This window comes from Netta rufina (assembly GCF_964035555.1).
Source record: "Netta rufina genome assembly, chromosome: 6".
Classification (NCBI taxonomy): Eukaryota; Metazoa; Chordata; class Aves; order Anseriformes; family Anatidae; genus Netta; species Netta rufina.
Window position 1 is genome coordinate 21,649,592 of NC_140129.1, and position 14,305 is coordinate 21,663,896.

The window sequence follows — 14,305 nt, forward strand, 5'->3', positions numbered from 1 at the left end:
CTCCTTTCCAGGATTATGTTAAGAATGGAATTCATTTTAGATAAACCACAACTCGTGTTCTAATTATTCTTTTTGTAAAGTAAACCTAAACTGATTATTCTAAGCCATACTCCGTGGTTTCTTAATAAGAGTTTAGCTGCTGTTATCTGAACAGGCTCTCAGAATTATAAACATCATCATCATCATAGAATAAAGCATCTTATATTGCCAACTTTTTTCTCATAATTTTTAATTTTATAAACAAAAGCATGACCAAATGAGATCAGAACCTTCTACTTTTGAATAATTATACTCAGTGTTCCAGAAAGTGGTAAAAAATGTCTTACTGTGCCTAAGTCTAATTCAGCAATTCTTGTAGCATGATCAGACAACATTCAAAAGAAATATATGAATTCATTTTATCTGCCTTAGAAGAGAATCTCTCCATACTGTTTTATTGGAAAGATTAAACAGGTGTGATTCAGCAGATTTTCCAAGAAAGAACACTAGCGAGCCCTTCTTCATTACAAGTCACTAAAGTTAATCAAATTGTTTAATTCCATCTTCTAAAATTATTCAAGAGTAAACACTGATAGTCCTTCGGGGTTTTGACCTTTAATATCTTGCATACCTGACTCTCTCAATGTGAGAAATAGCCATAGCTACTTTCAGTCATTGTGACCAAATTAGATTTTACATGAAGATTTACATGAAGAAAAGGCAATTTTCAGCTCTGTCAGTTAACAGCAATGGCAGGTAACTGTGGGTACATCTGTCTACCTCATTTTAAGACCTTATGCCATCTTTCCACCCCACTCTTCTGCTGGGTGCAACAATGTCTGCAGCAAGGAGTAGAAGGGAAAATAACTGTGCCTTATCCACCCAAAATTAGAATCTGGTAAATTAGTTCAAACACATTCATCAGTGGTTTAAGCTAAGATACTCAACTTTGCATACAGGCAGATGAGAAGCAGGGACATCTCTTTATCTGGGGACATCAGCTGGCAGAGTCGGTAATACCTTAAACCAGTTCAGCCAGACACTGTAGAGCAGTCATCATACTCTGCCTTGAGTTTTATTCTCACCCCTTTGTCCAGAAGCCATCTATCATTTCTTTATTATGTCCAGTTTTTGATGTACAGTATGTACATGACCGTGTAATGACCGTATGTTCTCTTTACCACATACCAAGCTAGGAGATAGTATACCTGGGCAGGAGATGGGGCATTTGGGAATACCCGGTGAGTTTGCTAGTTATTAAATTTAGGTCATTTTCTGCTAAAATATATAATCTTTTGTGATCTTAGGTGGATATTGTTTTATGCTATATATTTTCAAACTTTATTACGTAATCCCATAGTTTGTTATAACACTTTATTTTTAAAGTATATATCATTCATAAATCATATCTAAATGAGATGGAAATAAGTAATATTTAAAACAAATCATGTATTTGACAACTACTGTGGGACAGTAATGTATCTGGAAGTGGATGAAATCTCTGACCTTCCAGTATCTCAACACTGAAATTTCTCATGCATGCTGAAATTCCAATGCATTCAATTTTGGAACATTCAGAAGTAAAAAAACAAACAAACAAACAAACAAACAAACAAAAAAACACACGCACACCCCAACTGGGCTTGTTGTATATGACATTCAAAGTCAATCATATTTTTCTATTTTCAAACATACTTTTCTATTTTCTATAGTTCTTCAGCTCAGAAATATGGGTAAAAGTATTTCTGCCCTATTTGTTAAAACAGTTCAACTCATTGAATTAAACTGTGCTCTCAACCTTTTTAATATTTTTTAAGAATGACTAATTAAGCCACAACATTTTAAAAAAGAATCAGAGTCACATTAAACTAATATACTAAACGCTGTAAAAACAGAGTAAGAGGAAACTGCTACCCTGATGACCTCATAATAAGAACAAATAAGAAGGGGAACAGGCTCATGTGTTGGGAAAACAGATGCAAAGAGAGATTTCACTTTGTCTTAATTAGACAGTCTAGTATGTCTTTATGTGTATTCTAACATGGTAAACTATGACAATATTGAATAATTCAGTAATTAATTGATTTCTGGAATTACTAATTCCAGAATTCAAAGGGATTTTCATGAAATGCATGAAACCTAATACTCTTATTCAGGAAGTAAAGGAACAAAATCAGCTTGCAACTATACACATAAACAAAATAAACTTTGAATATTTTTCAGTAACATACCATAAACTAAGAATTATTCACGAAGTATATACAGAAAAAGTGATATTAGCAGAGAATCATAACATAAAAATATACAAAAAGCTATATTTGGTCCAATGTCCTGCCTCAGAGAATGTCAAAAATACCTGTCTGGAAAATCAAAACTATAGTAACTTTTTTCTTTTTTTTTTTTTTTTCCAAATCTGGTGGTTTATTTTTATTCCTAATTAAGTGTAATTAAACATAATATAAACTACATGAAAGGATAAGCGGATAAGCAGTGTTAGAAGTGAGGAGGGCCATACACCACAGAGAGTCTGGAATTAAATCACTTAAATTAGTGACCTTAGCCAGTAACATAGAATTCATATGTATTAATATTTCATGACAAGTTATCCAGTTGAAAGGTACAGAGTTATGAATTAACTAAAATACTATTTTGCATGAGATAAATTTACATAGTAATATAGTAACAAAATAGTTGTTTTCCATCTGTTCTCCCACTGTCCGCTGAGACATGATCTTGTAACTCCTGTATTTGTGATTCATCTAATTATTTTTTATTAGACAAGTAATGTAGGAAACTACTTTTTCAAATAGTGGGCAAAATCTTACTGCCATACCACCAATTTCTGCACAGCCATTGATTTGAACAACATCTAGGCTGAGGTACAGAAATGAATATTAGGAGGATGTTTTTAAGGACTGAAATATGCCTATGTTCATGTACATGTATGTGTTTTCTGTGCATTTGGTGGCAAAACTGAAATAAAATATGAGTAAGGTAGGATATTTACCCATTTGTGTCTCCAAAACTGCCAAAAGTAAGTGAATGATTTTTTTTTCACATTAACACCAGTTAAAAATCAGTTCTATTTGAGAAACACAGATTAATTTCTCCTTCATTACTGTTGTAATGCTAGCACCTGTTAATATCTACCACACATTTTATAATATCTTTCTATACTTAGAAGAGGAAAAATTTTTGGAGAGAGTTGGCAGGCAAGTGACGATGTAACACCCCTGTCAATATATATTTCATAGGTACCCTGGCTATTGGTTCTGTAATCTACTTTTGATTTAGAAGTATTATTTATAACAAAAGCTAATTAACCACTATATTGTTTAGCATGTTATTAGTGATTATAGATATTAATTATGTTAGTAGTGAATAAACTATCTTACCATATTCAGAACTGTAAATTGCTTGGAAAGTTGAATCTTAATGAAAGTTAATGAAAATATGACTCTTTTGTCTCCAGGCATTTGTGAAAACTTTATCCTCCACCAAGAGCGTGCTTCCATCTGACTATTAAGCCCCATTCAGCCATAATAGATATTTAATGGCATGTATTCCTTTTTCAAGTGTGCCTTCATATGACTTTCCAGCAAGTATGAAAATCATGGGATCAAGCCTCTAATGTCACTATGTTAGAACATTCCTCCATTTATCACTGTTGATCTTTCTGTAGATTCAATCTGTATGCTTTTTAAATAAACTGCAGTGTCTTTTCTTATTGATTTTTATTATTATTATTTTTACAGGTTTCATTGGTTAGTTTAATAGCCAATGCTTTGGGCTATTCTGAACTTGGTGCCATTAAATCGCTTCGGACATTAAGAGCTTTAAGACCTTTAAGAGCCTTGTCACGATTTGAAGGAATGAGGGTGAGATAAAAGAAAGTAGCCTGATTTAATCTATGCATACAAAAATCAGTGTAGAATTATGAGACTACAAAGAGCTACAAAAGAACTCCAGAGTGGGAACTCATGCAAAAATGTGTGGGAAAATGCCTTTCAACATGTCCTTAAACATACAACATCCATGCAGTTTACTTTTGGGTATTAGACCTTAAGCTTATCAAATTTGCCTGCTCAAATAAATAGTTGGTATACCAGCCCTGTGGCTGTTAATATTTTTACTTGTTCGTGGATCTATATAGAAAAGGAAAAGAACAGAGATGTTGTGTTGTGTTTTTTTTTTTTTCTTTCGTTTAGATGAGAACTTTATTTAAAGAATTTCTGTAAGTTCCATTCTCTGTTAGTTTATCAGTAGTTTGGGATGGAACAGGATTAGGCAGAAAAAGAAAAGAAAAAAAAAAAAAAGAAGATAACTGTGGGAAAAAGACACTAAAGACACTAAAGATAAAACTAAAGCCTTCCTGTGGTTCCCTATCTATCTGTCTGGGAAAAAGATCCCACAACACAAGCTGTATCATTAAAGAAAGGTTCTCTGAACAAATACCTGAAATAATGATGGGCCTGGAAATGTAGAACAGAAGAGATGAGAAATCATTTTCGCAGCCAGTGTCCTTTACTTCATACAAATACATCTGATGCCATTTTACCTCTCCTCCTACACAGCTGAACGTTTCCTGTTGAGGAAATTATTATTTTCATATTCTGCCAGTCTGACCAAAACCAAAACAAACAAACAAAACAAAACAAAACAAAACAATTACCAGCTGTCTGCTGACTATGCTATTTCCTGGAAAAATAGATGCTCAAATAATTAACAAGTTATGTTATGTCACTTAGAAATCTCCTTTTTTATCTTTCACCTCAAAATATCCAGATGTTGTAAATATATCCACAAATATATCCAGATGTTACAGTTTAGTCATAGGTCTTAAGTCTCCAAAAAAATTGTGTAGTTTCTGTCTGAGTAGAGGCTGCTGATATTCCAGGGTACTGTGTCCTGTGACACATCACCATCGCCATTAAGTTTTGCATAATTTGCATTGCAAACAGCATGTAAGTCCCTATCTCATAAATGAGCTCTATTGATTTTAGAACATTCTCAGTCAAGTTATAGATTTGAAAAATTCTACTATTTTCAAAACCTTGCAAAAATATTCACTACACAAAAATCAACTGCTGTCTCACAAATAAATATTTTTTTTGTTGTTTTGTTTTTGCCTGTGTATCCTTTTAGTTCAATAACAATAAGTAATTAAATAAAATTTTTGTCAGTGGATTTCATCTGATTTTTTACAGTCACTTATTCATATAGACTAGTTCAATTGTATTAAATGAAGCAATTAAAAATAAAATAATAAAAAACAAACAAACAAACAAAAAACAACAACAACAAAAAAACTAATGGATATGTTTAAAAGCAAGTACTGGGAGCCAGGCAGTTTAAAAACAACATTTGAAGCAGATGCTGTTATTAAAAAAAAAAAAAATCAAATGTGCTTATTTTTGTTACATTGTAAGCAGATGCTAAAATACATCGGTTCCAATATATACGTAAAGGTTCTGAGAATAAAATCATTTGTAATGATAGTTTCACATGCAGATATTTTTATTTAGTCTTCCATATCATCATTCTTTTATCTTATTCTGTTTTATTTCCTATTTATAGATTTTGATTTGTATTGTTGGAGTTTAACATTTATTTCTTTCTTTTTCTCTAGAGCACACAAATTCTAAGAACCCATCTTGCTACTAACAGGTTTTCTTTTGTTTTCGCTTTTTTTTCAGACTTTTGCATTGTCTGGTTTCCATATAACTCTCATTTCTTGCCTTTGGTAATTTCATTAGCGATTTTTATTGAACCTCAAATAATGTTTCCCCTTAAATTTTACATTGTTAACTGTCCATTCCATATTAATGCTGTTTCAACATTTTAAAGTATTTTTCTTTTTCTTTTCATAAACTGACTATTTTGTTTAATTTTTATGCTAGGTGGTTGTAAATGCACTTGTAGGAGCAATTCCATCTATCATGAATGTATTGCTGGTTTGTCTTATATTCTGGCTCATCTTCAGCATAATGGGAGTAAATCTGTTTGCTGGCAAATTCTATCACTGTGTCAATACCACAACTGGTGAGATGTTTGATGTCAGTGATGTCAACAATTATACTCAGTGTGAGGAACTCATAAAAAACAATCAAAGTGCCCGATGGAAAAACGTGAAAGTAAACTTTGATAATGTAGGAGCTGGATATCTTGCTCTGCTTCAAGTAGTAAGTAAACTTATATTTTTTCTTTTTGCTCTCTTAAAAAAAAAAACTAGGACAACTGAGCTACTTAAGTCTGTTAAGTAGTAGAATAATTTCTATATAGCAGTGATGTACAGTTTACACAAAAGAAGCCTGAAAAGCCTCTAGTACATTTTTTAGCCATAATTTTTGCCTGAATAGTAGTAAGCTTTCCAGGTTAGAGAATATGATCTCATTATGATGATAAAAATGTCTATATAAGTGAAAAAAAGTACAAGAATCTTTTTAGTGCTGCACAATATAAATATCAGAAATGCATTTCATTTCTTGTCATGATGGAAAAGAGTTGGAGATCCCTCTAATTACTGAAGATTTCTCCCCTCCTCTATGAGCTCAGTTATCTTGCAAGACAGGAGGGCAAACAGCAATTGGAAAGGCAGACATTCTAACTGACTGTCTGGTCTGATGTGAGCAACTCCTGCCAATGCCTCCCACATAATCTGTTCCTGGATATCATTACTAATCCACAACGACATCCTTCACATTCAGAAATCCATTAATCTTGGCAATTTTTGGCACTGAAAAATCATTTTTCATCAACAGCCAGGTCAAGATAGAGTGGATTTTTCTTCATGTCTGTACTATTCTAAGGAACCAGTTTGTATTTGGATGGTAAAAGGAACAATATGACAAAACAGCAGGTCTCCAGTACAGGTGTTTGTTTAAGAGGGGATTGATTTTCCAGACCTGGAAGTGGGTTTAGGGAAAGAAGTCATAAATAATGCAAGATCTGAGACTGGGGCACCCAACATTTCATGTAGCAAGGAGACAATTCCTTCTCTAGTATAAGTCTTGTGTACGGTGTTCGAATGTGGGTAGTCACTGGTGGACAGTTCCTTACTATTAGACCTGATTATTTCATAACACTTTCTCTTGATGCTTGCAGACATTAAGATGCATCACAGATGCTATTATATTGCATATCATACTCATTCTATTAATTATTGTTACTTATATAAAATCTATAAATTTTATTTCCCCTTCAAGTCCTTTTCCTATGCGCTGTGGTAGAGAAATATTTTTGTTCTAGGTACTGAGTGTACCTTTCATTTATGCCAGAAGCTCCTTAGCTTGGAATGGAGCTTCTGATAGCTGGTATCTGACCCAAAACACAAGCAAGCAAGTAAGCAAATAATAATGCTTAAATGATTGAGCTCTGCTGAATCACTTGTCTATGATGTGACATACAGCTTCAATTTATGAAGAGATGTTAGAAGAGATGTTAGAATTAGATGTCAAATCTTTTTTACTCATTATTCTACCTAGACAAAGTCTCTACAGGAACTCAGCCCAAGGTTTTACAAAAGTTAACCACAGCTGTTTCACAGTTCACATTTAGTCTTCTGTAAATCTTACATCTCAAGAACCAATGTATATTTTTATTATGAACAGAGTGTATTCCTTTTAGTTGTGTAGGATTCAAACATTTCTAAAAATTCTATGGCAGTTTGGCCACAGCCAAAACATTCAGATGCATGTATCTGTCTGGAAGCTGTATTGTCAATTCCATCCATTCATTGTGTAAACTCGATAAAATGGTTGTCACCACAAGTGATTGCAGTAGATTATACTTAAATACCTCCAACATCTCCAAGTCTACCACTGCTCATCTGCAAAGTAAGCACCTGCAGCTCCAAATATGCTGTGCTCTTGCTGAGACATTCAGAGACCAAATGTAATATTTTTGAAATACCCAACAATAAATTATAAAAAAAAATCAGTTTTATTTTGAAAAATATCTTATTATTCCTGTTATTAAGTGTGGTTTATAAATTTTTGGATATAATTTTATTAAAGATAAAGGTCCAAATGTGGTGCTCTAGTCATTTTTCACATTCTGAATTTTTTATAGGGTAGATAAACCAACTGTACTTTATTTCTAGGCTACTTTCAAAGGATGGATGGACATTATGTATGCTGCTGTTGATTCAAGAGATGTAAGTGTAAGACTTTCAAAGATCATCTGTTGGTTATATTCTGATATATTTAATATAATTTAGAATATAAATAACTACATTATAACAATAAGAATGTAGTACTTTAAGGCTAGAAATGAACTTTTTTGTAACTTCATGCATCTTAGAAATAGTGGTGGAAAAAAATAATCCCACTTCCTTCTTTCTAGTGAAATAATGTAACTAAAATCATTTAAATGGACTTTTATTTTTAAGATGTTAATGAAAAATAGAGAAAATGGCTTTTTAACGACTTCCTTTGATAATCATGATTATATAATGTAAGACTACATAATGTAATTATAATGTATTAAATATATTAATCTAGTTTTAAAATTTGTAGCCATGCATTTCATTGTTTATTTAGGTTGAGCACTTATATTATCCAGCTATTTAAGTCAAATTAGATTTTAATGTTGAAGATCATCTTAAATTTTCTAGAATTTAGAATATTATTTTGGCTAGAAAACTTCTAAACTGTGTTTACCTAGTACAAGAAAGTGCAACACAGACGCCTAAGCTAGTTCTATACAACTTTGGTTATAGTTATACTAGTGATAATCAGTCATCACACAGTGATATTCATCTGTCAGAATATTATATCCTGTTTCATTAACTTCAGCATTTCTATGCAAGCATCGTGCAGTTGAGATGCAGACATTGATTGAAATGTAGAAGCTCGAATAATTAAGACAGTAACAAAATACTCCTTAAAAATGTGCCTCAGTTTTAAGAGATTTCACAAAACATTTAGTCACTAGAAGTTTATAGAAAGCATCTGTTCTTAGCTGGATGTAAGAACACTTGTCTAAGACTGAAAGAGTTCCAGGGAGATTTGGGTGACAGTAAAATGGTTGATTCTGTTGCATGAAAATATACTGAACATAATATAAAATATTTAATTTTTAAATGTTGAAATTTTAAGTACTAGTGACTACTCTCAGTCTCATATTCTTCTAGGAACTTTGTATATATATACATGCATAAACACATATCTTTGTGTACATTTACTTTAAAGCTCCATATGAATAATCATTGTATCAGCTTCCAGTTCTCCATATATACAAAAGAATATATTGGGTCTTTTTAATAAATGAGTGCAGTTTGTAGAATTTCCAGCTGAAATAACATATACTTATTTATAATTAAATTCATTTCCTTCCTTCCTTCCTTCCTTCCTTCCTTCCTTCCTTCCTTATTTCCTTCCTTCCTTCCTTCCTTCCTTCCTTCCTTCTTTCCTTCCTTTCTCTCTCTCTCTCTCTCTCTGCCTCTCTCTCTTACTTTTTTTCTTATTACATCTAGTATCCTCTTCATTAATATTTTGATCCCTTGATTAATATTATCCCCTTATAATATTTTGTAGGTAGAAGATCAACCTAAGTATGAGGACAACTTGTACATGTATCTTTATTTTGTCATCTTTATCATATTTGGATCATTCTTTACCTTGAATCTTTTCATTGGTGTCATTATAGACAACTTCAACCAACAAAAAAAGAAGATAAGTATTTAAAATGTTTCCATACTGCTATAAAATATTAATTGTAATTAATTAATATCTTATTCATATAAGGCCAAGAAAAATAAAAAAAAAAAAACCTGTTTCTATATGACTTAGTTCAGATTCATTAATAGGCACAAGTTACATTATACTGGAATTCAGTCAGTTGTTCATCAGCATTTGCATCTGCAAACAAAGGTTAATTTGAACTAGTCAAGGTTCCAGCAATTGTTTTTTGTTTGTTTGTTAATTAAAAAATTTTTATAGCATGATTTCAGTTACTTTTCTGAAGTTTACATCAACAAAGATTTCTGCTATCATTAAAGCCATCATATTTGACCCATACAATCTATCCCTTGACACAACATAAGCCTCAAATTTACCCCAGTTTTAGACCTGTCTATCTGTAACTCAAAGTCAATCTAAAGTTTAGGACATGTAAGACACCTGTGCACTAAAATCCTAATCAGCAACCTATTTAACAGCATTGGTACAGTAAGAACCGTTTTAGCCATGTCAGCAAAAATGAACATGAATGACTGGAAAAACTTGGCTATCAGTCTAACAAGGTACCAGGAAAGGTTTCTTGTATGTGGTAGTAATGCTCATTATATGAACCATTAATGACTAAAAAAAAATCACTTGGTAGACAAATAAAATAGAAATGTAATATTAAATTACAGAGGAACATACTGTAGTTAAATGCTGAATGTGTGAACATGACAGTAATTAGTTTTGGTATTATATCTTTACTTTGGAGGTCAGGATATATTTATGACAGAAGAACAGAAGAAATATTACAATGCAATGAAAAAACTGGGATCCAAAAAACCACAGAAACCTATACCAAGGCCAGTGGTAAGAGTGATTTGACAATGAGGTTATATGCCTGGAAATAATTATTTTTTGTTATTGTTTTCTTATAAAGTAGAATTTCTCTCTCTCTCTCTTTTTTTTTTTTTTTTTTTTTTAATTGAATGGATAGATCTTTCATATTTCATTAAAAAACATACACTGAAATATGAAGTTTATAGAAAGGTTAATGTGATAAATTTCACAGTACAATGCCTGAGTCCTAGAAAAGTTTCCTTAATTGGATAATTAAGCAGGTTGTGTTTCCCATGGATAAACCCTTTTCTGTTTTTCTTCTCCAAGAGGCTTTGTAGGAAATGGGGATGTACTGGCATCTGCTGAAGACAGAAGGGGGCAGTGGTCATCTAACATGAAGAGAAAGATACAGATAATCTCACAGAATAAAAGACTGACCTGGAGAGTCCAGGATAAAATAGAAAAAGTTTGTCTCTAAGATGAGAAATCACTGTTATTTCCTGAAATTCTACAGTGTTTGGAAAGGAATATTTGTTGCACCTTGTTCACCGGGTAGTGAACTCTCTAAGGAGAGGCATATAGCATGAACAATTAGCTAAGTAGTAAAGGAAAACAGGGATATTGCTGTCATGGAGTGTTTGAGACATGCAACTTCAGCTGTCCAACAATCTTACCTAGCACAATGAGTTTAAGGAAGAAGCAGACACCTTGAGGGGTCAATACCCCAAAGCCACCTAAGAATGAGAAAATGAGTTTCTGTTTGGTTGGTATTCTTGCCTGGTATCAAGTTACACAACTTTTTATACCAATAATATCACTTTTGCTATAATGCTATTGCTATTATTGTTTCAGTGTTTCTCTTCCCATTCCTTCAGTCAACAGTGGTACACTTCCTGATTTGCTCTAACAGGTTGAGACAAAAAGCAGAACAGGCTAAGTGGAAATGAACAGATCTTGCTCTGCACCCCTAAAACCTTGCATGGACTTGCTCTCCCATTTGGCACTTTTAAAAGCAAATATTTTCAGAGTATAAGAAGTATTCTGTTTTTGTTTTTGCAGAACAAATTCCAAGGCATGGTCTTTGATTTTGTAACCAAACAAGTATTTGACATCAGCATCATGATACTTATCTGCCTTAACATGGTCACAATGATGGTAGAAACAGATGACCAGAGCAAAGAAATGGAAACAATTTTATCCCGGATTAACCTCGTGTTCATTGTCCTTTTCACTGGAGAATTTGTGCTGAAATTGATTTCACTTCGCCATTACTACTTCACTATAGGCTGGAATATTTTTGATTTCGTGGTTGTAATTCTCTCCATAGTAGGTAAGAGCAACCCCCTTTCAAGAAAAAACTAGTGGAAGGAAAAGGGAACACCTTTTTCAAGAATGTGAATTTTTCTGTTTTTCATACAACTTGATTCGGATCTTCATAGTTTATAGGATGAAATACATTAAATTTTTCATATAAGATTTTTATTGCTCCCATTAGGTTCACTTGCCATCTTCAAAATCAAGGGTCATAAAGGATCTATTTAGCACATTAAATTAACACATGCAAATGTACACAGAAATTTCTGGTGGTATACACTAACCACAGATTTGCTCTCATTAGTAGAACTGAAGAGTCTGTGAAGGTGGAGGGATTTTTACTTGCTTTTTCTAACTAAGGTCTCAGTGAACATTCAGATTTCTGTCAGCTAAAAACTGACTCTCCAATGTGCAAATTAGTCATGACAAAACTAGTCATAAAGACTTTATGATGTACCTGAGAGAGCTTTGACTGAATACAGTGCATACCCCCAGGTTAAAAAAAAAAAAAAAAAAAAAAAAAAAAAAAGAGCATAAATTAAGCCAATATATTCTTCCATGAAAGAAAGGAGTAGGTTCATCTTCAGAACTGATTATACCTAAGACAGAAAATTCACTTTCCAGGCTTTTTAGGCAAAACTGAAACTTAGACAGACACTAACAACCCCCTTGCCACAAGTAGATTCCTTCCTTTTACTTAATTGCCTTTGTCTCCTGGATAGGACAAACATGCTTTAAAGTAGCTTTTTTTTTTTTTTTTTCCTCTAGGTATGTTCTTAGCTGAGATGATTGAGAAATATTTTGTGTCCCCCACTTTGTTCCGAGTCATCCGACTTGCCAGAATAGGTCGAATCCTGCGTCTCATTAAAGGCGCTAAGGGAATCCGCACTCTGCTCTTTGCTTTGATGATGTCTCTTCCTGCTTTGTTCAACATTGGCCTGCTGCTGTTCCTGGTCATGTTTATCTATGCGATATTTGGCATGTCCAACTTTGCCTATGTTAAGAGGGAAGTTGGGATTGATGACATGTTCAACTTTGAAACATTTGGCAACAGCATGATCTGCCTATTTCAAATCACCACATCTGCTGGCTGGGATGGTTTGTTAGCCCCAATTCTGAACAGTGGGGAGCCGGACTGTGACCCTCACAAAGATCATCCGGGGAGCTCAGTTAAAGGAGACTGCGGCAACCCTTCCGTTGGGATTTTCTTCTTTGTCAGCTACATCATCATATCCTTTCTGGTAGTGGTGAACATGTACATTGCTGTGATTCTGGAGAACTTCAGTGTTGCTACTGAGGAAAGTGCTGAGCCTCTGAGTGAGGATGACTTTGAGATGTTCTATGAAGTCTGGGAGAAGTTTGATCCAGATGCAACACAATTCATAGAATACAGTAAACTATCAGATTTTGCAGCTTCATTAGATCCTCCTCTTCTCATAGCAAAACCAAACAAAGTCCAGCTTATTGCAATGGATCTGCCCATGGTAAGCGGTGACAGAATTCACTGCCTTGACATCTTGTTTGCTTTCACAAAGCGTGTCCTGGGGGAAAGTGGGGAGATGGATGCCCTCAGAATCCAGATGGAAGATCGTTTTATGGCAGCCAATCCTTCTAAAGTCTCCTATGAACCAATCACAACCACATTAAAGCGGAAGCAGGAGGAGGTATCTGCTCTCATTATTCAGCGTGCTTACAGACGTCACCTTTTAAGGCAAAATGTTAAAAAGGTGTCTAGTATATATAACAGAAATAAAAACAAAGAAGGAGATGGACCAGTTATAAAAGAGATAATTATTGATAAACTAAATGGGAACTCCACTCCAGAAAAAACAGATGAGAGCTCCTCTACAACTTCCCCACCGTCCTATGACAGTGTAACAAAGCCAGAGAAAGAAAAATATGAAAAAGACAAAGCAGAAAAGGACTACAAAGGTAAAGACGTCAGGGAAAATAAAAAAATAAAAATGTAAAAATTCTGCTTGTGGGACAACTTGTTTACAGTCTGAGAATGAAGCGTCAACTGGACTCCTGCTGGAGGTTTATGCCAAACTGACAGTTTTTACATATATGCGTGTGTGTGCGTGTGCGCGCGTGTGTGTGTATATCTACATTAAATATATATATATATACTTAAGGTCAGTGCCTATAACAAAACAGTAAACCTTCATCATCAAACTGTGACTCTGCAAATCAGGGTAACAAACTTGACAAGAGGTTACTGTTTTCACTACAGCTGACACTGCTAAGAATGAGAGACAAAGTTGCTCCACGGAGAACTGGGAGCTTGAAATGCGTGCAAAGCTATACATTTTTGTGTTTCATGTACTGCAAAACATGTAGAACAGTACTTCTATTCACTGTTTCTAATTCAACTGCTACATTTGTCATATTTTTACAGAACTGGTATTAGTGTATCATTTTTTTAATTCACAGGTTGTTTACTATTATATGTGACTATTTTTGTAAATGGGTTTTATGTTGGGGAAAGAGATATGAGGACCAGGTGTTCT

At 33.6% G+C, this 14,305-nt stretch overlaps 1 protein-coding gene across 1 annotated transcript in view; it reads left to right on the forward strand.

The window, feature by feature from the left end:
- The window catches only part of LOC311211021 (sodium channel protein type 2 subunit alpha-like), a gene marked incomplete at both ends in the record, with an annotated part of 53,511 nt that extends 39,746 nt beyond the window's left edge, over nucleotides 1–13,765 (forward strand). Inside the window, 7 exons of the mRNA XM_084289484.1 lie at nucleotides 3,735–3,857; nucleotides 5,880–6,161; nucleotides 8,081–8,134; nucleotides 9,516–9,657; nucleotides 10,387–10,511; nucleotides 11,541–11,811; nucleotides 12,564–13,765. Coding sequence (XP_084145610.1) covers nucleotides 3,735–3,857; nucleotides 5,880–6,161; nucleotides 8,081–8,134; nucleotides 9,516–9,657; nucleotides 10,387–10,511; nucleotides 11,541–11,811; nucleotides 12,564–13,765 — 2,199 coding nt within the window. The remainder of the gene's footprint in view (nucleotides 1–3,734; nucleotides 3,858–5,879; nucleotides 6,162–8,080; nucleotides 8,135–9,515; nucleotides 9,658–10,386; nucleotides 10,512–11,540; nucleotides 11,812–12,563) is intronic.
- Nucleotides 13,766–14,305: the final 540 nt, after the last annotated feature.